Raw genomic sequence first — 24128 nt, 5'->3', positions numbered from 1 at the left:
CACTACCTCCACTGCAAACTGGTCATTACCCCTTCTCCCAGACTATCTGCCCTAGTCTTTTAAAGTAGTTCACCGGAAATAATATGTGGGCATCGCTGGAAAGCTGATGCCCATCTCTTTTTGCCTCTGAGAAGGTGGTGGACAAAGTTTCTTCCTGAACTGCAGCAAACCACGGTGATGGGTACACAGTGTTTGGTGCATTCCAGGATTCTGACCCAGTGACCGTGAATAACAGTGGTGTATTTCCATGCCAGGATGCTATGTAGGCTGGATGGCAACTTGCAGCTCGTGCTTGTATCAGGAATTTTCTTCCCTTGCTTTTCTAAGTGGTAAAGTTTGAGAGTTTGGAAGGTGCTGTCTTAAGGAACCTTGGTGATTGCGACAGTGCATCTTGCAGATGGCACATAGTGCGACCGCTGTGTGTCGATGGTCAAAGGAGTGAATGTTGTAGGTGTGGATAGGGTGACAGTATGCAGCCTAAGACGTAACTTATAATCTGCTTTGTTCTCAGAAGGGTTTTTTTCTTTGTGAGTTGTTTTTGGCATCCCAAATAGATTAGAGAGAGGTCAGAATCGGAATAAGGTTACTTTGGGTCATGAACTGCACTTGTGCAATTCTGAAGTGCACCGCTAGAGGTCATTACAATTCATCTGTTGTAAATTTGGACATGGTGTCTGTCCAGATTAGGGACCGCATCCTAGCATTTGTGTACATGCACACACACATTTGAACCCATTTCCCCAGGGCATTGACATAAATATATATGAATGCTGGACAGGCTTGAGGGGCTGTACGGCCTTTTTTACATTTTTATGATTTACTTAAACCTCTTTGCCCTTTGGGATTTTTAGCTGTTCTGGTGCGTGAGTCTCAAAAGTTTAGTATGCAGCTACAGCACAGGTAATCAACACTGTAGATCATAAAACATAGGAGCAGAAGTAGGCCATTCAGCCCAACGAGTACAATCCACCAGTTGGTGAGATCATAGCTGATCTAAAAATCCTTGACTCTGCCTTTTCTGTATTACCCTTGATTGTGTTAATCTCAGTGTTGAATACAATAAATGACCCAGCCTCCACAGTCCTTTGCAGTAAAGAATTCCACAGTTTCACAACCCACTGAGAGGAAAAAAACCTCCTCATCTCTGCCTTAAATAGGCATCTCCTTACTCAAAGGATAATACCCTATTAGCTTTCTTATTACAAGAGTCATCATACATAAAGAAAGAATGTTATGCTTCAGTTATAGAGGGGATTGTTGAGACTATATCTTGAATACTGTGTGAATCTTTAGTCTCCTTATTTAAGAAAAGATGTAAATGCATTAGAAGTGTCTCAGAGGACATTTACTAGATTGATAACTGGAATGCAATGGTTGTCTTATAATAATGGCTTAGACAGGCTAGGCTTGTTTCCAGTGGAGTTTAGAAGAATGAGGGTGACTTGATTGGAATACATAAGATCCTGAATGATCTTAGGAGCAGCATGGTGGCTCAGTGGTTTGCACTACTGACTCATAGTGCCGGGGAGCCGAGTTCAATCTTTCCGCATTCTCCCCATGTCTGCGTGGGTTTCCTCCCATAGTCCAAAGAAGTGCAGGCTAGGTGGATTAGCATCGGAAATTCAGGGTTAGTGGAATATGGTGGTAGGGTGGGTCTGGGTGAGATGTTCTTTGAAGGGTTGGTTTGAACTCAATAGGCTGAATGGCCTGCTTCCAACTGTAGGGATTCCATGATTCTATCTGAGTAAGCTGGATGTGGAAAGGATGAATTGTCTTCTGGGTGAGCCCAGGACTAGGAGGCACTGTTTAAAAATTTGGCATTTCCCTTTTAGGATAAGGTGAGGAGAGTATTTCTTTCAGGATTGTACAACGCGCTACTTCAGAAGGTCAATGGATATTTTTAAGGCAGAGGTGGACATATTCTTACCAGGCAGGGGAATCAAGGATTGGATGGGAACGTGGTAGTCAAAACACAGACAGATCAGTCATGATCTCATTGAATGGCGGAGCAGTTTGGAGGGGCTGAATGGTCAACTTCTACTCCTGGTTTGTATGTTAGTTTGAGACAGGGAAGCATTGAGCAAGGAAAGAATGAGAGACAGTCCCTTACTGACTTCTCATCTTGCAGACTGTTCCTGTCCCGTGGAGCGGACATTGAGATGAAGAATCGTGAGGGAGATAGCCCTTTGGATTGCTGCATCATGAATTCTCAGGTCTGGTTCGCCTTGCAACTCAACAAGAGGCTGAAACAAGGCATCTTGAATCGAGCAGTTCGCACGGAAAAGATTGTCAGTAGGTGAGCTAGTTTCTGTGCTAAAGCTCTGGTGCTTGGATAGAGGTAAGGAACACAACCTATCCCTTTGGAGTAGATTTATAATGACGTTTCTCTGAACTGCTATACAGTAGCGTCATTTTTAAAAATTGGGAGCTCTGGAAACAAATAGCAAATTGGGATTTGAGAATCTAGCAAGTGATGAGTAGGGTTAAAGCACACTTTAGTTACATCAGTTGAAGAAAAGTAGAAACCTATGGTCCATGGTAAAAGGAGTAGGACCACTGTTAATTATAATTCGCATCAATAATTTGGATGAAAGACTGCATCTTTCTTCAGCCAGAAATGCCAATGGGAGGGTGATCCATCTCAACCACCTCTTCAGGTTGCCAATATCACAGATACAAGTCTTCAGCCAGCTGAATTCACACTATTTGCTATCAAGAAATGTCTGAAGGCACTGGCTGTTAGACTGTGGACCCTGACATCATTTCTAACAGTAGTATTGAAGGCATGTGCACTGAAATTGCTGCATCCTGATCAAGCTATTCCAGTACAGCTGTAACACTGGCATTTACCCAACAATGTGAAATGTTAGCCACTCGTGCTCTGTGTACAAAAAGGCAGGATAAATTCATCCTGGTCATTTGCCATTGTATCAGTCTGTTCCCTATTATCAGAAAAGTGACGGATGGTGCAATCAACATTTAGTCGGCCGTTCAGCTTTTCAAGCCTGCTTAACTACCTCAATTCTTATGACATTATTGCATATTTCCTCTCGTTCCATTAATATATAAAAATATATTAATTTCTGGCTTAATAACCTGCTCCCTAATGCTCAATTTGGGTTCTACCGTGATCACACAGCTTCAGACCTCCTTACAATTTGGTCTAACAGTGGACAGAAGAGCCAAATTATAGAAGTGATGTGAAAGTGGCTGCCATTGACATCAGCATTTGACAGATTGCTGCATCCAGCAAAACGGAAGATGACAGGAATCAGGTTGGAGTGAACCTAGTTCAAAGAAAGATGGTTGCGGTTGTTGGAGGTCAGTTATGTCAGTCTGAGGGCATCTTAGCAGGAGTTCCTCAGGGTTGAATTGTCCTAGATCCAATGTTCTCCAGCTGTTTCATTTATCAATTCTCCTCTGTCATATGGTCAGAAATGGGGATGTGCAATGATGATTGCACAATGTTCAGCACTATTCGCGACCCTTCAGGTACTGAAGCAGTCTGTGTCGATATGACAAGTGGCAGGTAATAATTGCGCCACACAATGGCCAACACTGATTAGAGAGAATCTAATGATCACGCCTGATATTCAATGACATCACCACCACTGAATTCCCCCACTGTCAACATCCTGAGGGTTACCACTGATCAGAAACTGAATTTGACCAGCCGTTTAAACAGTGTAGCTACAAGGGCAGGTCAAAGGCTAGGAATTCTGTGGCACATAACTCCCCACTCGACACTGCAAAGTCTGCCCACTGTCTGCAAGGCATAAGCCAAGAATGTGATGGAATGACTCCACTTGCCTGGGTGAGTCTGATGGCACCCTTCCAGAGAGGATAATTTTTGACTGAAGGTGAACCTTTCATTGAGCATCATCTTGTGAGGTTCAGAAGCCCAACTCTGCCATGGAGGTGGCTGTCTGTCGTGTTTGCTGCAGAGGAAGACAGTGCATTGAGAAGATGCACTCTGGCCTTTGTTTTCTCCGGGCCCTCTTCTCAGCCAGCTGAGCTTTTCATTTCTGCTCCTCTGTTCCAAACAGTCGACTTCCAGAGGTCGCAGTCATCAGTGACAATATGTCATTGTCGTTGCCATCTTTGTATCTTGCTTGTGGGTGTACTGGTAATTAATGGCATGGGCACTTTTGAGGGTATGACACAGTGATTGATTCACCATATGCAGGTTCTTTGGGTAGGTGCCCATCATGCATCTGTTGAATGTAGCCAAGCCAGGGCATTTGGTTCAGTAATGAGTTTACACTCCAGAAATTCTGAGTTGGTGACCTTATTCTGAGGATACATCTGAGGCAACGGAGGTGGAAATTGTCGAAACTTTTCTCCTACCTGCAATATATTGTCCATATCGCGGCACTGTTGAGAAGTGCACTAAGAATGCGGGCTTGATAGACTCTCCACTTATCTGGGGATGAGTGCAACACTAGCAACTCTCAGGAAGCTTCACACTATCCAGAACAAAGCAATCCACTTGATTGGCCCTCCATTTACCACCTCAGCATTAACACCTTCCCCTATAGATAGTCACTGACAGCAGTGTGTATCACTATTAACTGGAAGGACAAGGGCAGTAGACAAGAGGGAAAACTTGTAAGATTCACTCCAAGCCAAAAATCGTCCTGAGTCGAAACTACATTGCAACTAACTTCAGTGTTTCTAGGTCAAAGTTTTGGAGCTCTCTGCATAACAGTGCTGTGGGTGCACTTAGACACCAGACGGACCACAGAAGTTCAAGAGGCAGCTCACCACCAGCTTCTTGAACACAGTCAAGTATGGGCAACACCTTGCCAGGGACATTACCACATCCCAACAATGAATTTTAAAATGTTCAGTAATTATTTGGGGCCAAATAACCTATTGTAATAGAGTCATAGAATTTTACAGATTCAACCCATCGTGTGTGTACCAACAGCGGATAGAGCCAAACAGCTAGTTCCACTCTCCAGCTCTATCTCCATAGTCCTTCTGACTTCATCCTTTCAAATATATATCCAGTTCTCTTTTGAAACCTGATATGGAGTCCACTCCACCAGTCTGCCATTCCAGATCGTAACAACTCTCTGAGTGAGATTTCTGCTTGGGAACTGGAAGCTGGCCTTGTTGCAGAAGTTTATGAAAGCTGGAAAACTTGAGTGAAGTTATTGAGAAAGCTCTTTTGTTTGATGGTGTAGTCTCTTAGAATCTTAGAATCCCCACAATGTGGAAGCAGGCTATTTGGCTCATTGAGTTCACACCATCCCTCTGAAGATCATCCCATTTAAATTTTTGCAAGTTAAGAAAAGGAAAACCTCTCACACAGTGTGAATGCACGTTGCAGCCAACAAAATACGTTTTGAAATGTCGTATAGGTCGAATGTCCTTTACCTGCATTCCTGAAAACAGGAAAAAAATCTAAAAACCAAAGATCTTTTGAAAGTGGACCCGAATGGACCTATAATGGTCAAAAACTGAAAGTAGCCTTTATCCAAAAATCAGTTGGTCGTGAGATTTTCGAATAAGGGATTCCCAACCTGTAGTATAGGAAACGTGGCAGCCAGTTTGTGCTCAGGAAGCTTTTGTGAACAGCAGTGATTGTTCTACTTTTTTTTTGTATTTAACCTATTCTTCTAATCAAACTGTCCAGAGATGTTGTTACACACCTCTGGAGCAGGTGAGACTTGAACCCAGACCTCCCAGTCTAGGGGTAGCGACATCACTACTGCACCACCAAGAAGGCAAAGTTAGTTCACTGGAACTGTACTTGTAAGTGATGAGGGTTCAATTTATTTGAGAATCTGAGGTTTGTTTAATGACTTGCAGTTACAGAGCAAGTTATTTAATGCACTGTTTCTGTAAGATGCAGCTGCCTGGTTTCCTCAGGACTGCTGGTCATGTGGTATCATCCTCCAGTTATTTGCATACTCAGCTCCTGAAGCAGCAACATAATTATAATGACCAGATAATCCTTATTAGACATTGGTGCCGTGATATAAATATCGGTCCATGACATCGCAGGAGTTGACTCCACTGTTCTTTTCCCAAATGATGCCATTGTGATACCTTTCAAATTGCATTGCATTGAATGAGCTTCATTGCCACACATACTCAAATGAGTACAGTGAAAAGTTTGCAAGTCGCCACTTACAGCACCACCTTAGGTACAAGGTAAGTAGGTACAGGTTCTTTAACACAATTTGAGAAAAAAAAATTAGCAAAACAAAGAAGTAAAAAGTCCAGTAATGCAGATTGTAGAAATAAATTAGAAAATACAGAAATACAATGCTCAGAAAAACAGTCCTTCCAGCCCAGTCTATGATGGCATCTAACCTCCAATCCACACTGGGCCTTGACTCCAGACTGTGTCGGGCTTCGCCTCAAGAGCTGGGAGACTGCTTTGGAAACACCTCAAGGCCGGAAGTCCAAGCTGGGCCAAGAGACCATCATACTAGGCCATGAGACCGCCACGCCAGGCTCAGAGAGCTCCTCACCAGGTCCGCACTGTCGTCGGGAGTTTAGGATGTCACCAAGAAGGAAGAGAGAAAAAAATAGAAATGGGCAGAGCAGACGAGCTCCTGCTGAAGCATCCTACTCCACTGTCATCTTGGATGACTGTCATCTGAGTGGGCAGACATTTCCTGGGTTTGACAGCCCCTCCGTCAATACTGCATTCCCTCTGCTCTGCACTGGGGGTCATCAGCCACATTTTGTGTTGCAATCTCGAAGGAGGTTGGTTGCCACAGTATTCTGCCTAGCCAGTGAAGAGTACCAGGGTTGAGCTGCAGCCGATACTCTTAGTATTGTCGTTTGGCCTTGCAAAAGCTGCCAGCTAAACTGCTTTGTGTAGTTCTGCCAACTGTCCCATGACTGTGGGAGCCGGAGTGGAAATGTCATAAACTTGTCTCCCCTGCCCCAACCTATGGTTTGATCACCCTTTCTTTTGGACGAAAAGGTTACTAGCATGTTCAGCAGCTTAAAATCACAACAAGATGTGGAACAAGTGAGTGACAGATGGATTTTAGCCCATACAGATGTGAGCTCATTTATTTTTAGACAAAAATTAAAAACAGTAGATCAGAGCATTATTTGAGTGGGGACATACTTAATAGAGACATCGAGATTCAGAGGTTTGTGCAGAGAGATCGCCTAAGGTGTAGTGATCTGGTATAAAATAATTAGCCTCATGGCGCGTCAGCTTTATTAGCTAAAGAAACAAATTGTAAAAAGGTACTGTTGTTACAACAGCTAAACAAAGCACTGTTCAGATTACATTCAGAGCACTGTACCCAGTTCTTGGCAGCACGCTTACAGAAAGGACGTGTTGACCTTAGAACACATGCCACAGAGATTTACCAGAGCACCAAGAGTTAGATGATGAAGAGAGGTTGCAGAAACTGACCCTAAAATTGTACACGGATTAGGGGCGCCCTGCTTCCCCCGCCCCTCTCTCTTTCCCACTACTCCCATCCTGTCTCTACCCATCTACTCTGTCTCTCTTAGTCTTCCCTCCCTTCTCTTTTTCCTTCCCCTCCCATCTCACTTTCACTGCCCCCTGCACTAACCCCTCCTTCCCAAGTGTCCCCCCACCGGCCCCCAAGGCTCTCTTCCACCCCGGGCCCCCAAGGCTCCTCGCCCCCGGCCCCCAAGACTCCTCGCCCTCAAGGCTCCCCTCTCCCTTTTGCCCACCCTTCCCTTTTCCTCTCTCTCCCCTGTCTTCCCTCTCCCCTCCCCCTATCTTCCCTCTCTGTTCACTCAACAGTTTCCATTATCCCATATCTGGATTGCAGTTTTTAATAAATACATTCTATAGCACTTTTCATGACTTCAGGACATTACCAAACCACTTTAAAGCTAATGAAATGCTTTTTTTGTTTGCAATGAGTGATGTTGCATTGTCATTAACAGAGCAGTCAATTTGCGTGCAGCAAGTTTCCGTCATATACACACGCACGCACAGCTTACGCGATTCTCTGTTCATGTAAAATTGGAGCTACAGCTTACTGTATCTGTATCACTCTCTTTCTCAGGGACATTGCCAGAGGTTACGAAAACGTTCCGATACCATGTGTGAATGCAGTGGATTCTGAAACCTCTCCGGAGGATTACAAATATATCTCTGAGAACTGTGAGACGTCCACGATGAATATTGACAGAAACATCACACACCTCCAGGTACTTGCACCATAGGAAGAGAAAACCTTAATATCGAGCCCCAAAATAAAAAGCCCAGTCCTCTTTGCACCTCCTACCCCCACCCAGCCTCCAGAAACTTTAGTTCATTTGGAACTCTGCTGCCTGTAACCCATCTCACATCGAGTCCTATGCAGCAATTCCCTTGGTACTCGCTGACTGACATTGCTCCCCGGTCACTGAACACATTCATGTTCAAATCCCTCCAAAGCTTCAACCCATCCCCATCTCCGTAACTTACTCCAACATTGACAAGGTATCCACACTCCTGCAATTCTGCAAAACATCCCCACTTACAGTAGCTTTGTTGTTGACAGCCCTGCCTTCAGCTTCTCTTCAAATCGCTCTTTCTCTTGGCTGCTCCTCCTCTGACATGTCTCTTTAGACACACTTGTACCAAACATTTGGTGACTGGTTCTGTTATGGATTTGTTCTGTTATCCTCCTTGGCTTAATGAAATGCCTTGAATGTTCAACGAGAAGAGCAGGTGAGGGACAGTGTGTGCATGAGAGAGGGAGAGAGAGAGAGAGACAGTGCTTGAGAAAAAGTGTGAGTGTGTGACAGGGAGAGGAGACAGACAGAATTGGAGGAAGATTATGGAGACTCACTGCACAGAGCCAGCTGGTGGTCAGAGCTAGCAGCTACATTGACAGCCCCTGGATAAGCTGTCCTAGTTACTCCCATTTTCTTGCTTGTTCCTCTCGACCGTGCAGAGTTTTCCTTTCCAAAGTATTTATTCCATGAAGAAATAGCAGGGGAACATTTCATCCCAAAGCTCGTCTGCAAGCCTAATTTCACCCCACAGCTTGTCTGTGCCCCATATCGCTATTACCTTTCAATGAAGAGGAATCTATCAAGGTCACTTTTAAAATTAGCAACTGACTGAGTATCACTTCCCTTTTCTTTTTATTCTTTCATGAGGTGTAGGCATCACTGACATTTGTTGCCCATCCCTGATTGCACCTTGAACTGAGCGGCCTGCTAAAACTATTTCAGAGATCTGTGAAGAGTTGCAATGTATTGGGTTCTGGAGTCATGTGTGGGCCAGACTACGTAAGATTTTGTCCCCTTATGGGCATTTGCGAGCTGGACAAGTTTTCATGACAATCAACAACTATCTTCGTAATGGTTGCCTTGAAACTAACTTTCAGTTACAGTTTTAGCAATTAAATTTAAATTTGAATTTGTGTACTCAGAGCATCAGCCTCAACCTCTGGATGACTCGTCCAATGATATTACAGCATCATTGTCTTTCCCCAACCTCCGAAAGTACCTATCATCCTTTGCTGGTATATGTATTTCTTAATTTCACTGCTAAAGTGTCCAGCTCTGATTTTGATGAAAAACAGAAATTGCTGCAAAAATTCAGCAGGTCTGGCAGCATCTGTGGAGAGAAAGCAGAGTTAATGATTTTTACGATATGCCTCCTAATGCCAGATTCCCCAAACTATCAAAAATAGTTCTAGTGCCTATCTTATCTGCTTCTTTAATATCTTGAACGCCACTCCTTAACCTTCTAATTGCAAGAGTTTGTTTAATCTTCCCTTTCAGTCTAAGACTTAAAAAATCTTTGTAAATCTACCCTACATTCCATCCAAGACAGTCTGCTTGGAAAATTATTGTTGAATCTGCTTCCGCCATCTTGTCTAGATCACCACAACATGCTGCATGGAATACCGCTCATTTCCCTCCCTCTCCCTCAGGTTCCTTTGTTAACCACCGCAAATTTGTCCCACTGGAAATAGTTTCTTTTTTGATGCATTAGAAATCATCATGTTTTGAGCACCTCTATCAGAATCACTTCTCTGTTCGAAGGAGAGAATGATTCTAGCTTCTCAGTTTTATCCAGGTTTAGTGTGGAGTGATGTTTCAGATGTGACTCCTTTGTTAGAACTAGTTTCTCAGTTTAATGAAATACAAGCAGATCTCCCAATTCTTCCAAGCCCTCCCCACTTGTTCTCACCTCCTACATGTTTGCTGGCTCCTTATAAATGTCTCTGTCTCTCACACACACAAATAAAAATAATGCACTGTAGATGCTGGCAATCTGAAATAAAATCAGAAAGTGCTAGGGAAACTGAACAGATCTAGCAGCATCTGTGGAGAGAGAAAAGCAGAATTCCTGTTTCGAGCCCAGAATTTTAGTCCTGTTTTTAGTTTCCATTTTTCTTGCGGCAAGACATCAGAACTTGCAGGTCTTTGCTATTTCTCTCACCCATGTCATGACTTCCTCTGCAGCACTGTACTTGCTTGGACGACTGCTCCTCCAGTAATTGTCTATGTGGACAGCTCAGTATTCGCTGCTGGTACGATAAGGTAAGTGCTCTCTCCACTTGTCGTGTTCTTCCAAGTGAATGCTTGCATTTTTATAGTAAGCTGATGCAAGACTTGGAAAGTACTGTGCAAATGAGGATGATAGACTTCAAGAGAAGAACATAGACAGACATGTGGATGAAATTTAATGCAGAGAGGTGCAAAGTGGTACAGAATTATAGAATCCCTACGGTGTGAAAGCAGCCCATTTCAGCCTATCGAGTCCCCATGGACCCTCCAAAGAGCATCCCACCAACCCCCACCCCAAAAAAATTCCCTGTAACCCTGCATTTCATATGGCTAATCTGCCTAACCTGCACATCCCTGGACACTACGGAATAATGTAGCATGGCCAATCCACCTAGCCCCCACATCATTGGACTGTGGCAGGAAACCAGGGCACCCAGAGGAAACCCGTGCAGAAACGGCAAGACTGTGTGTAACCCGAGGCGAAAATCAAACCTAGATCCCTGGCGCTGTGAGGCAGCAGTACTAACCACTGAGCCATCGTGCCATCCAGTACATTGTGATAGGGAGCAAAGGGAGACACAATATGAAATACCGGGGACAGTAATGCATTCTGAAATCTTCCGGGGGCCAAGCTATTTCAGACCTGGTCAAGTGTAATGAAACCAGATTAATTAAGACTTAGTAGAAAAAGGATCCTGTTGGTTAAAGTGATTGTAACATTATACAGGGGAGGCGGTGGCACAGTGGTGATGTTATTGGACTAGTAATCCACAGGCCTAGACTAATACTTTGGTTGGGGGGGTGGGGTCAATCCCACCATAGGAGCTGGTGGAATTTGAATTCAATTAATAAAAATCTGGAATTAGAAGCTAGTGAAATGGAGAAAGGAATCTGCCATCACTTGATTCCTGACCCAGTGAAATGTGGTTGACTCTCAACTGTCCACTGGGCAGCTAGGGATGGGCAATGAATGCTGGCTTAGCCAGTGATGACCACATTCCTGTGAATGAATAATAGAATTTGACTTCATGTGGTTAGCTCTGAAATGGTCTGGCAAGTTGTTTCAAAATGCAACAAAGGTGATAAATACTGATCTAGCCTGTGACACCCTACGAAAATAAGAATTTGGCATTCAGTTTGAGCTTAGTTTGGGTGAGCAATGTTGATCAGAAATAATTGTCTTAAACGTAAGTAAAGCGCTTCAAGGTTGGGAAGACGATCGGCCAAAGTGAAATGAGGAAATAGGTTAAACTTAATGCAATAAAGAAGCAGTAACAGGTATTTAACAATTAGGTTCACTAATGTCCTTTAGGGAAGGAAACTATCATCCTTACCTTGTATGGCCTGCTGTAACTCCAGTCCCACAATAATGTGGTTGACAACTAGGAACAGGCAATAAATACTGGCTGAACCAGCGATGCCCACATACCGTGAAAGAATAAATAAAAGGTATTTCATGACTTTTAACAAAGATACATTCCACTGAGAAGGGAAGAGTCAGTGAGAAGGGCCACCATGAGGAACTAAGGAGTTTAAGGATGGCATGAAAGCTGCAAAGATTAGTAGTGGACGAGAAGATTGAGAAAATGTTAAAGACTTAAAAAGAATGATTTTAAATAAACAGTAAAGTGGCTTTCTTGTGTCCCAATGCTAAGGAGTGCGTGATGAAAACTTTTAACTCCGTGTCTCTTTTTAGCCATATTTAAATTAGAGAAAATGAAGATGAAAGGGAGGGAGGAATTTAAAGTATTCATGATCGCTAGAGAATTAAGTACTTGGAGTACTGATGCGACGGATATATGCATTCTTAGCTCGTAAAAGACATGGCTACAAAGATAGCAGATGCAATAGATTTCCAAAATTCCCTAGATTCTGGGAAGTTTCCAGTAGATTGAAAGTGTGACTCCTCTATTCAAGCAAAGATGTTGAACAGAAAGCAGGGAAACCATATAGACTGGTTAGTGTGTCTAGAGCAGCAGGTTGGGACCTGTATGTCAGGGCATATCAGTGACAATAGCAGCAGCTTTTCTTTGCCTGGCATTATTAACCTCCTTGCCTCGGCGTGAAAATCAAGGACCTGAGGGTGAAGTTTAAACAGACAGGTTTTTTTTTATCTGGGTGTCATTGGGCTTTGGAGTTCTCTATCTCAGGGTGACATGGAGGCTGGGTCATTGGCTGAGTTCGATTTTTGCTTCAGGGTCTATGAGGAGCTGGCAGGAAAGTAGAGTTCAGGCCAGCATCAGATCAGCCATGATCATATTGAATGGTGGAGCAGACCTTATGGGCCAAATGGCCTATTCCTATTCCTGTTTCTGATGTTCTTATTCAAGATTAAGAACCAGAAGGCATTCTGCAAGAATTATTGGCAACAAAAGGCAATGGTGATGCAGGGAAAAACATCTTTACACAGCCAGGAGTTTGCATCTGCAATGCAGAGTGGAGACACCTGCGAATGTACGTTTCAAAAAAAAGAGTTAGATACGCACCTGAAGGGCTAGAAGGAAAAGGTAAGGGAGTGAGATAAGCTAAGTAGCTGCAGCAGATAGCCTGCATGGTGATGATGGACTGAATGGTTTCCTTCTGTGCTTCAACCACTCTCTGATTCTCCAGAGGTGCATTGTGACCCACAGACGCCTGCCATGCTGTTATGGCTATAAGCAAAATAATGGCATGTGTCAGACCCAGTCGATCCCCAGTGTTAATCCACATCCCTCTCTCTCTTTTTAACGGAGTAGGATGGGCGTCTTTTACAAGAATTCAATAAGATTGAGCCACCCCTGATCTTCGAGTGCAATCAGGCATGTTCCTGCTGGCGGACGTGCAAGAACCGTGTGGTGCAAAGTGGGATCAGGTAAGAGATGGTTGATGCATAGAGGTTAAACCCATCTCCCCCTGCTCCCCTCATCGCTTTAAATCTAGTCATCTCTCCCTGACAGAGTATCCTATTCAACAGGGCTAGGGAGTGAAGTGGTTGGTGGTAGAGGCCCCTCTCAATGTTTTTCCGATCAGGGATCTTGACTTGGAGTGTTTATCTTCCCCTTTTATTTTTGCCCCAGTATTTCTGAAATTTATTTTTAAATGAGCTTTGTTGGAGAATTCTTCCCATTCTATTTCTCCTTTTGTCGATTTTTGTGTTAAACTGAGGTGCCTAGTTCATTCCTGCCCAATGCCTAATAGACCAGTGGTCAGGAGCTGCTGCCGTTGGTTTTGCCACTCCCTAGACTGAGGAAATTCAGGGGGTGGAGGAGGAAATAGGCCAAGCAATCACTTCCCAACCATCTACGCACTCATTCTTTTCGTGAAATCACGTGTTTACGGGGGGTTCATGGTGAGGAGAGTATCAGCCCCAGTGGTGATGTCTCCACAGTCAAGCTGCAGCCCTGACACTCACCAGTCCAGTTCCTGCATGAGAATGACCAACTTGTGCCTCTGTTGGCCAGATCCCAGTGAGAATTCAGGAAGGCCACGACGTTTAGGGAGAGAGGCGTGTGGGGAAACATTGGCCTAATTGCTGGACCAAATCTCGTATGTGACTGAAAAACACTGCACTGCTGTTTATGTGAGATTGGGAAATACAATGGGTTTCATGCTGATTTTAAAAGGTTGCCTGATGCTGATTATTTTCTCGTTTTTTTCCTGTGAAGAGTTCGCTTACAACTCTATCGGACAGAGAAGATGGGCTGGGGCGTGCGAGCTCTGCAGGATATTCCACAGGGAACCTTCATCTGTGAGTAAGTACAGTGCACGGAAATGTTCTGTGACATGTGATTCAGGCATGTAGGTCTGGTAGGACTTAAATTAGACATCTGACCAGAAGACAATCCTGCTGTCACTGGATGACGTTAAAATTACCTCCATTCTTTCCCTGATGTATTTTTCAATTAACACCTGGTTTGATAAAAGGTCATCAACAAAAAACACTGTGTGTCTCTCTCTTCCTTTCTGTGTCTCTCTCTCTGCCTTTCTCTCCCTCTCTGCCTTTCTCTCCCTTTCCCTCTCACTTTTCCTGTCCGTCTCTCTCTCTTCCCCATTCCCTCCCCATTCCCCCCTCTCTAACCGCCCCCACCGTATCCCTCTCTTTTTTTACCCCCTTGCTTTCTTTCTCCCTCCTTCCCCCCCAACTCCCACGACCTTCTTTCTCTCTCTCTCGTCCCCCATTCCCTTTCTGCCACCATCCAGAGGCTGCCTGATCTACTAAATGTATCCAGCATTTTTATCTTTATTTCAATGTCTGCAGTATCAGCACAATTTTTACTTCACGGTTTTTTCACAATGGTCCCTTTCTAGTTCGTCATTTTTAGAGCCTGATCTTGCTCTTACTGTGCCCTGTGTGCCAACCTGTGGAGAGGTTGTGTTGAGCAGACGTGCCCTGCTGCTGCCGTTTCTGAATAATCAGGCAGCATCAGCGTTTTTGGCGTCACTAGTTCGAGAGTGAAGTTTCCCCTTGCGCTGGGAACTAAGATAGATAGATAGACTGTTCTGTTTCACCCCGTCTGAATGCTGTGCTGTTAGAGGTGTCACCTTTGGGGTGCGATGTCAAAACAAGGCCCCACCAAACTGCTAAGATGGTTGCAAAGGATCCCATGGCATTATTTCTGAGAAAGAACAGGGGAGTTGTCCCTCATGTCTTGATTAATATTTTTCCCTCCTCCAAAATAAGAAAAAAAAACTTCTGTGCCTGAGTCAAAATCCTGGAACACCTTCACTGCATTGGGGATCTACCTCCACCAAATGGATTGCAGTGGATCAAAAACGTGACTCACCACCATCTCCCCTGGGGCAATTAGGGATGGGCAATAAATGCTGGCCCAGTGCCGACACCCACATTCTATGAATGAAAAAAAAGACCAATGATTATCTGGTTGTAATCACACTCCTGGTTTTGGTAGTGTGCTTAGCATATGCTAGCTGCTACATTTCCTACACTGGAGCAGTGACAGTTTTTCAGAAATACTGTAAAAATCTGAGGGGCATCCTGTGGTCATGAAAGGCATTATATAAATGTAGTTTATTTTACTTACCGTCACTCACAGTTTCTCACACTCACTTACTGTTTCTCACTCTCCCAACCTTACATGCTCTCTTTTTCTCTCTCTCATGCTGTCTTGCACTGTTTTCATCTCTTGTTCTTTCTTCGACTTGCTTATGCTTTCTCGCTCCCTTCTGCTCTCTTTTTCGTGCTTTCACTTGCACTCTCTTCCTTGCACTGTCTTCCTTTTCCTTCTGTCTCATGCTTGCTCCCCTTCTCCTTTGACTTCCTTTTCTCACCCTTGCTCCCCTCCTCCCCTGCCTTCGCTCCTGTACTTTTTAGGGGTCTTGTATAGTTCAATATTCCAATATGAAGTTGTTCATTCTATCTAATAAAGCAGTAGGAGACAAGCTGAGTGTGGTAACTGAGGGAACTTTACTCAGGTTATACCCATTAAAGCAGGGCAGTCACTTTACGTTTGCTCTTGCTTCCTGGTTCTGCTTAGGGTGCAGGTCGACACTTGGATTCTTGGTCTCTCTCCAATGTCTTGAGGGCCTTTCACTTCCAGTTGGAAGCAGGATAACCTTAAACTTGTATGCCTGTTGGTAACCTAAAGCTAATGCTTATTAATTCTTCCCATGCCACAACCCAATTTTTTTTGAGACGTGGGCATCACTGGCTGGACCAGCATTTATTGTCCATTCCTAATTGTCCAGAGGACTGTTAAAGAGTCAACCACATTGGGTCTGAAGTCACATGTATGCCAGACCAGATAAGGGTGGCAGACTTCTTTGGACGATTGGCAATGGTTTCATGATCATCATTAGACTCTTAATTCCAGATTGTGATTGAGTTCACATTTCACCATCTGCCATGGTGGGATTCAAACTGAGGTTCCCAGATAAATAATCTGGATTAATAATCTAGCTATAGTACCATTAGGCCACCACCTACCACTTAACTTAAATTGTTACATTTTGATTGGCCTCAGATGAGCGAAATGTATTGCTAATTGTATTAAGGGGCACGCAAATCTAATTGACCAGTAAAGGTGACAGATATTGATTGATATCACTTCCCTTAACTCTTAACTGATTCCTACAGTTGTCATGGGCCCAGCCTCTTCATTAGGTTTTGTTATTGTCACTTCACTAAGATTACAGGATTGTTTGAAAAGGTCTTCTTTGCTAATGGAAAAGGGAAGTATTTGTAGTCACCACCCAGTGATATCGTTGTGCTCATCCCTCAGTGTTGCCTAATTTGGCATCGTTCCCATGAAGTCAGACACTTACTTAGCACTTACTATTTGCCTACACTGTGTTGAATGCCTGGAAACAGTTTACATTACCCTTTTATACCTGTTAAAACTAATTGAGAAAGTACTCTACAAATTAAAGGATTATATAATTGCAAGCTTAAACACATTGTTACAAAGCTCACTCTTAATACAAAGATTATATTTAATCAATTGCTATGCTTATAACATACCAATGCAAGGATACAGCGCTAGTTATGATTCCTTAATCAGGGCTAATGAGCCCAAGAGTACACCATCTCTGTCTTATTCATGCTTCGAAGTCTGAAGGTGAAAAGAAACACAGCCATTACCTTTGCAGCTCTAAGTCTAAACTTTAGTGTATTCTCTTCATCCTGTTCACAATCCCATGGTGTATTTCTTTGTCAGATGAAGCTAAGAAGAACTGCATGTTGTGGAGTGTCAAAATCAACATTGGCTACTGTTAAGAAGAACATTGTAGTAATAACGTAATAAATATACTTTGATTATGGGATTATAACTCAATGCAGATGCTAGTTTCCCCACTAATCCTACACTCCCTCCTCCTCATCCCTCCATACTCCTTCAACCTGCTTTCTCTCTCTTTATGCACTCTCTCTCTTTATCCCCACCCTGCCCCCCCAACACCCATTGCTTTCCCAGCCAATGTGTCTGATGGCTTTATCTTTGATTCAGGTACGTTGGTGAGATCATTTCAGACGCTGAGGCGGACGTGCGTGAAGATGACTCCTACCTCTTTGACCTGGACAATAAGGTAATGCTGCTTTTTTGAGTGCTCATCTGGCTGCTGACTGAGGCTTAGCTGAGATGCCAAGTCATAAGCAGTGAGTAATTCTCTGCACCCCGGGTGTTGTCTACAGCTTCTCCTCCTACTGGCTTTGTATTGGATCGAGACTGATTACAATACCCTCAGATTTGGCTCAGTATTACCATCGGTGTTTGGGTCATCAAGTGCCCGTGGGTCAGAAGATTAATCTCACTGGCCAGTGTGAGAATTCACAGGCAGTGTTTTAATAAATTAGCTTTGAATACTTTTGTTAATGAATCAAATATTTGAGGATTGGCGATAAAGCCTGTTTGACCAGTCAGTGGGGCAGTAAGTAGTTGGAGGGCATGGGATAAAATCTCGAGAAATGTGATCAACTAGAGTTTACAACTTTTCTGATAGGTTTTAAAGTTTAAGTTGCAGTAGGCTGCAGAGCATTCTTCATTAAACACTTACTCCATTGAGGGGCACAGATCAAACTGAAGCTTTTTAGATCCACAAGATGCAAAACTTGATTATTTCTGTCTGTGTGTTGTGCTTCAGGATGGGGAGGTGTATTGCATTGACGCCCGTTACTACGGCAACGTAAGCCGCTTCATAAACCACCTGTGCGACCCCAATATCATTCCCGTACGTGTCTTCATGCTTCACCAGGACCTCCGGTTCCCCCGGATCGCATTCTTCAGCAGTCGGGATATAAAAACAGGCGAGGAGCTTGGGTGAGTTGTTCCTGAGGCTTCTGTGTCAGGACTCCTTGGTACCAAACACAAATACTTGCCCTTGTGTAGCGTTTTTGCCATTGGCTACATGCAGGAGAATCTTGAGATGGGGAACATAGTTTAAAAAAAATAAGGAGTGTACTATTTAAGAATGAGATGAGAAATTACTGACTGTGTGAGAGAAGAAATTTCTGCTGCTCTCCAGAAAGAGATCCAAAACAAGGGGGTATATGTTCAAAGTAATTGGTGAAGGAGCGAAAGTGATGCAAAGAAAATCATCTTTGCGCAGTGCATGTGCGTGGCCTGAGATTGGGGTGGAGGCAGGTTCACCCAAGACATTCTAAAGGGAATTGAGCTGTTATCTAAAAAGGAAGAACGTGGGAAGTTACAGGGAGAAGGCCAGCATATGGCATTGATTGAAGCTTGCTCAATGACCTTGTGCAGACATAAAGGCCCAAAAGGCCGCCTCCTGCAGCAAAGTAATTCCGTGATTCTTTAACTTATAGAGTCATAGAGCTTTACAACACGGAAACAGGCCCTTCTGCCCAACTTGTCCACACCAACCTTATATTCTAAATTAATTTAATCCCAAGGGGCAGCATTTAGCCCATATCTCTCCGAAGCCTTCCTATTCATGTGCCTGTCCAGATGCTTTTTAAATGTTGTAATTGTACCAGCCCCAACCACTTCCTCTGGCAGCTCATTCCATACATGCACCACCCTCTGTGTGAAAAAGTTGCCCCTTTGGTCCCTTTTAAATCTTATCCCTGTCACCTTAAACCTATACTCTCTAGTTTTGGACTCCCTTACCCCGGGGAAAAGACTTTGACTATTCACCCTATCCATGCTCCTCATTATTTTATAAACCTCAGTAAGGTCACCCCTCAGCCCCTGATGCTCTAGGGAAAACAGCCTCGGCCTATTCAGCCTCTTCGTGTAGCTCCAACCCTGGCAACATCCTTGTAAAACTATTCTGAACCCTTTCAAGTTTAACAACATCCTTCCTGTAGCAAAGAGACCAGAACTGAACACAGTATTCCAAACGTGCCCTAACATCCTGTACAGCTGCAACATGACCTCCCAGCTCCTATACTCAATGCACTGACCAGTAAAGGCAAGCATACCAAACACCACCTTTCACCATCCTGTCTACCTGCAACTCCACTTTTAAGGAACTATGAACCTGCAGTCCAAGGTCCCTTTGTTCAGCAGCACTCCCCAGGACCTTACCATTAAATGTATAAGTCCTTCCTGATTTGCCTTTCCAAAATGCAGCACCTCATATTTATCTAAAGTCCACCTGCCACTCCTAGGCCCATCTGATCAAGGTCCCATTGTACTCTGAGATAACCTTCTTCACTGTCCATTACACCACCAATTTTGTGTCATCTGCAAATTTACTAACAATACCTCCTATATTCACATCCAAATCATTTATATAAATGACAAAAAGCAGCAGACCCAACACCGATCCTTGCAGCACACCACTGGTCACAGACCTCCAGTTCCATCACCACCCTCTGTCTTCTACCTTCTAGCCAATTTTATATCAAAATGGCGCGTTCTCCTTGTTTTCCATGTGATCTAACCTAATCTAACGAGTACTCACTCGTCTCCATTCACACGGATAAGAAGGACCACCAGTTGGATTAGGGCAACATCAGGATCCTAGGACAGGCCAAACAGAGGCAAGCACGAGAATTTCTAGAGGCTTGGTTCTCCACCAAGAAGGCCATCAATAAACACGTAGAATTAGACCCTATATATAGGCAACTGCGAAGAAAAACTGGAAATGAGGTAACCGATTCCAACGGACCCCAGAGTTTAAATACCAAGTGGGAAAACACAACAGCGCTTCATCGGAGGCTGCACTGATGATGTTACCCAGCAGGGTAATGAAACGTCTGCGAACTAACGAACCAGCTCAGCGAGCGAACCAACCACAGCATCCACAACCTGAGCTACAAATCTATTCGAACCTTAGATCTAGCCTTGCTAACTAGTGTATTACATGCAACCTTGTTGAACGCCTTACTGAAATCCATATAGATCACATTCACTGCTCTGCCCTAATCCATCCTCTTCTTCACTTCTTCAAAAAACTCAATCAAGTTATTGAGATACGATTTCCCATGCACAAAGTCATGTTGACTATCCTTAATCAGTCCTTGCCTTTCCAAATACATGAAAATCTTGTCCCTCAGAATCCCTTCCAACAACTTGCCCATCGCTGATATCATTCTATAATTCCTTGGCTTTTCCTTACCACCTTTCTTAAATAATGGCACCCCACTAGCCAACCTCCAGTCTTCTGGCACCTTACCTGTGGCTATCGATGGTACAAGTATCTCAGCAAGGGGCCCAGCAATCACTTCCCTAGCTTCCCACAAAGCTCCCTGATCAGGTCCCATTGCAGAACCTTGTTGTAGACTCCCACACATCAGGGACCACCTCTGTGAAAGGTGTTGTGATTTTGACTGCTCTCTCTCTCTCTTTTTTTTAAATTAATGTCCGCCCTTCTCTTCATCTTTACCAGCTTTGATTATGGAGACCGGTTCTGGGACATCAAATGTAAATATTTCACCTGCCAGTGTGGCTCGGAGAAATGCAAGCACTCCGCGGAGGCCATTGCCCTGGAGCAGAGTCGCCTGGCCAGGCTCGAGTCATATCAGGACGCCATTCCCGAGAGCAGCCTGACTGTAGTTGGACCCCCATGAGACCATCCAGCAATCACGGATTTCTCTCTCTATCTTCTCCCCATCTTCTCCCCACACTGAAATCCCCCCTTTCATTCCCCCCCTCAACAACAATAGCACCACTACAAATCTGTTTCAATTATTTTTACTCAGAACTCTACAGCATTAAGGCAGCAGCCAGCCCTGAGATCATTCCAGCTGCGTGAGGAGCCAAGCTTGACCTGGAAGGAGGGTTGGCATTTCCTTTTCCATTCTTCATGGATCAGATGGTTTCCTTTTGTCTCATAACTCCAGCCAAAGGCCTTAAGCTTCTCCTGAAGCCAGCAGACAGGTCTGCTCGGGAACCGGCAACCTGAGAGGGAGTCACCTTGTCAGTCTGCCTCTCTTCCGACGGCAGGAATATCCCGCTGCTACCTGTGGGACACCCTGGTCATGCACCATGCTTCGAGGCAAGAATGAAGCTGATGTCTCAACACTCTCCGCTCCGTTTGTATGGAGCAGGTATTATCGCAGGATTCTATTCAACTGGTTCTTTTCGCCCTGCATCTTAAACTGTGAATTTAATTTTTTTTTGTTTGTATGATTGTAATTAATTAATTAATTGGAAAGTGGTGTTCCAGGTGAATTTTTAGAATCAGGTTGCAGTTGCCTCGATCACCTGCAAGGCACAACACAGCTGCTTGTCACTGAATGAATTCCTGGTGGAGCTTCTTTCTGTGTCCAGTTAAACTGGTTAAGAGGTCGGGGAAAGTGTCCAGATGGTTACCTCGGTGAGATGAGCAGCAGGACACTAGTCTCTGGGGACTGGAATGCGGTACAACATCTGACCCCCATCTGATTTGCCTCGCTAAAGGGCAGTATTTAGTCACTCAGAATCCAAGATCTCACTTTCCACTTTTTTTGAATGGGATTCTGCGAGCAATTTCACCATCCCCTTGTGTTTTTCTGTTGACTGTATTACACCCTGATCTTGAGGTACACACCCATGCCGGCTGCTGTCTCTCTTTCCGTTCTGTGTCACCATTTATTTGCATCCTTTAAACGAATGTGGATATCGCAGGCTAGGATGCCCAGTCCTAACTGCCTTTGAACAGGTGGTGGTGAGCTGCCTTCTTGAACCACTGCAGGCCGTGTGGTGTAGGTAGGAACTTGTGAGGGGAGGTGCTCCCACGTGTCTGGCGCCCATGACCTTGTTCAGTTTTGGAAGCATGTCATTGCACATTCTGTCAATTGAACTTCAATCCATTTATTGAATGAGAGCAATGGTAGAGAAACTGGACTGGTGTTTATAATGGGACAGGTGGGCTTTAACACTGGCTGGATAGAGACTCTAGATCAGTGTTGATACTGGACGGGAGGAGCGTTAATCCTCATCTACAGCAAGATATTGCGGGTCCTGAAAATATAAAATAAAAACAGCAAAGGTAGGAAATATTCAGCAGGTCAGGAGAAGCTGCGTTTCGCCAAGGCTTACTGGGTAACATGCTGGCAAATGTTTCAGGAGGAGTATATTCAGAACGCAACCCAAGATCGTAATCCAGACTGACACTCTGACTGCAATATGAGGAGGCCTTGCATTGTTGGAGGAGCAGCAGTGAGGGAGTGCCACTCTGTCAGAGGGACAGTACTGTGGGGGTGCCGCCTGTCAGAAGGGCAGTAGTGAGGGTTTGCCACACTGTTGGAAGAGGTGATTTTCAGATATTAAGCCAAGAACTAGCTAGCCTTGTTAACTCGATGTAAGATGTCCTGTACCCGCAGTTTTGAGACAGAACCAAGAAGATTTCCCCACTTTCCTAGGCCAGTGTTTATCTTACAACCAACATTATCTTAAAAAAAAATGTGGATAAGCTTTTTAGACACTATTGTTTTGCTGTTTGAGGGATCTTGCTGTGAGTAAATTGGACACTGCTTTTATTCCTGCATTTACAATACAGAGACTGCCCTACATATATATGTAACAAAGCAAAGCACGGTGGGAGATTAACATTTTATGCCAATGTTTCTCTTCTTCCCAGGAAGACCCCCTCATCCTACCACTGCCTCACCTTGTCTAATTGACTTGGACTAAGTTTGTTCCATGTGACTAAATGGAAAAATATTTGTTAGTGATTTTGTATGTGAGTACCTTAAGAAAAGTGTTCTTTTTTTCAAAAAAAAATTATAGTGTGTCCTGAATTTGGCTGTGAAAGCTTTGTGACACTTAACTAGCCGTTTTTCCAGTTCTCCATTGGTGTCCAGTGACTGAAAAATACTTGCCTGCTCCACAGTTTGTCAGCCTGGCTCAAATCTGGTTTCATGCACCAACTGGGGTGTGTAAGCAGGTACGTACCTCTGGCAACTGAGTAGAGGTTTGACAGCATTTGATCAAATGTATTCAGTTTTTGGTGTTCTAAGGCTCTGGAAAACCCCCACACCCATCCAAAAAAAGAGTTTCTTTTTTTTTTCAGAAAGCACCCCTCTTTGGGATTTTGTTTCTGTTTGATACTGTTCATTAAAAGATCATTATACTCGTTTTTTTTTAAATGTTCCCTGGCATTTGTTTTTACTTCACATGTAATACTCGCAGTGATTAATCTTATGCATTGCTTTTCGGGAACACCGTTATTTGATTTCCAATTGGAGCGAGCAATTAGACTTGTGTGGCTTAGGTATAGAATGGAATTTCACCCGAGTAACTTGGGTCATTGTCCCAAAATGAAAAGACAGACACTGTTATACTTCTTGTAAAACAATCTGATGGATACTCAGGCTAAATCTCGAGTTAAATCTGCCTGATGCTCTAATAGGGCTTGGCACAGATTCAGAAGCAACAGATCCCTTCAGTTTGTAGGAATGATTACCCAAGTGGATTATGGGGATGACAATTCAAATGGAATTTTGGGAATGATGAACCAAATTGAAATGGAAACTCAACTTCTACACAGTTTTGGTACAAGGTCCACATGAAAGGCTTCCTCATCAAACTCAAATCTGTAGGTATTCAAGGTAACATTTGCACTGGAGAAAGAAACTGACCAAATAATAGAGAGAGAAAAGGCCATGTTAGTTACATTTGAAAGTATGGGCAGAATTACCTCAGGTCACCACTACTTGTAGTTTACATCGTTGAACTTCAGAAATTTGCTGAAAATGATGCCAAACTAGAAGGGAGGGGAGGGGGCAATGGGAAGAAATTGCAGATTCAGTTGGATAAAATATGTCAAGAAGCAGAATA

At 43.8% G+C, this 24128-nt stretch overlaps 1 protein-coding gene across 7 annotated transcripts in view; it reads left to right on the top strand.

Annotated features, from left to right (window-relative positions):
- Positions 1-23437, top strand: part of ehmt2 (euchromatic histone-lysine N-methyltransferase 2) — an 85212-nt gene extending 61775 nt beyond the window's left edge. For 6 of the 7 annotated variants that reach the window (XM_048616548.1, XM_048616551.1, XM_048616550.1 and 3 more), the window contains 8 exons: positions 2129-2296; positions 8022-8166; positions 10423-10500; positions 13203-13318; positions 14112-14198; positions 17409-17487; positions 18043-18218; positions 20755-23437. In XM_048616548.1, coding sequence (XP_048472505.1) covers positions 2129-2296; positions 8022-8166; positions 10423-10500; positions 13203-13318; positions 14112-14198; positions 17409-17487; positions 18043-18218; positions 20755-20935 — 1030 coding nt within the window. In that variant the 3' untranslated portion in view covers positions 20936-23437. Of the gene's footprint in view, positions 1-2128; positions 2297-8021; positions 8167-10422; positions 10501-13202; positions 13319-14111; positions 14199-17408; positions 17488-18042; positions 18219-20754 lie in introns of those variants that run through there. The other variant, XM_048616552.1, reaches the window with a different exon arrangement.
- The last annotated feature ends 691 nt before the right edge of the window (positions 23438-24128 follow it).

Source organism: Rhincodon typus, chromosome 35, assembly GCF_021869965.1.
Source record: "Rhincodon typus isolate 14 chromosome 35, sRhiTyp1.1, whole genome shotgun sequence".
NCBI lineage: Eukaryota > Metazoa > Chordata > Chondrichthyes > Orectolobiformes > Rhincodontidae > Rhincodon > Rhincodon typus.
Note: the sequence above shows the minus strand (reverse complement) of the source record. Positions and strands in the feature narration are given on the sequence as shown.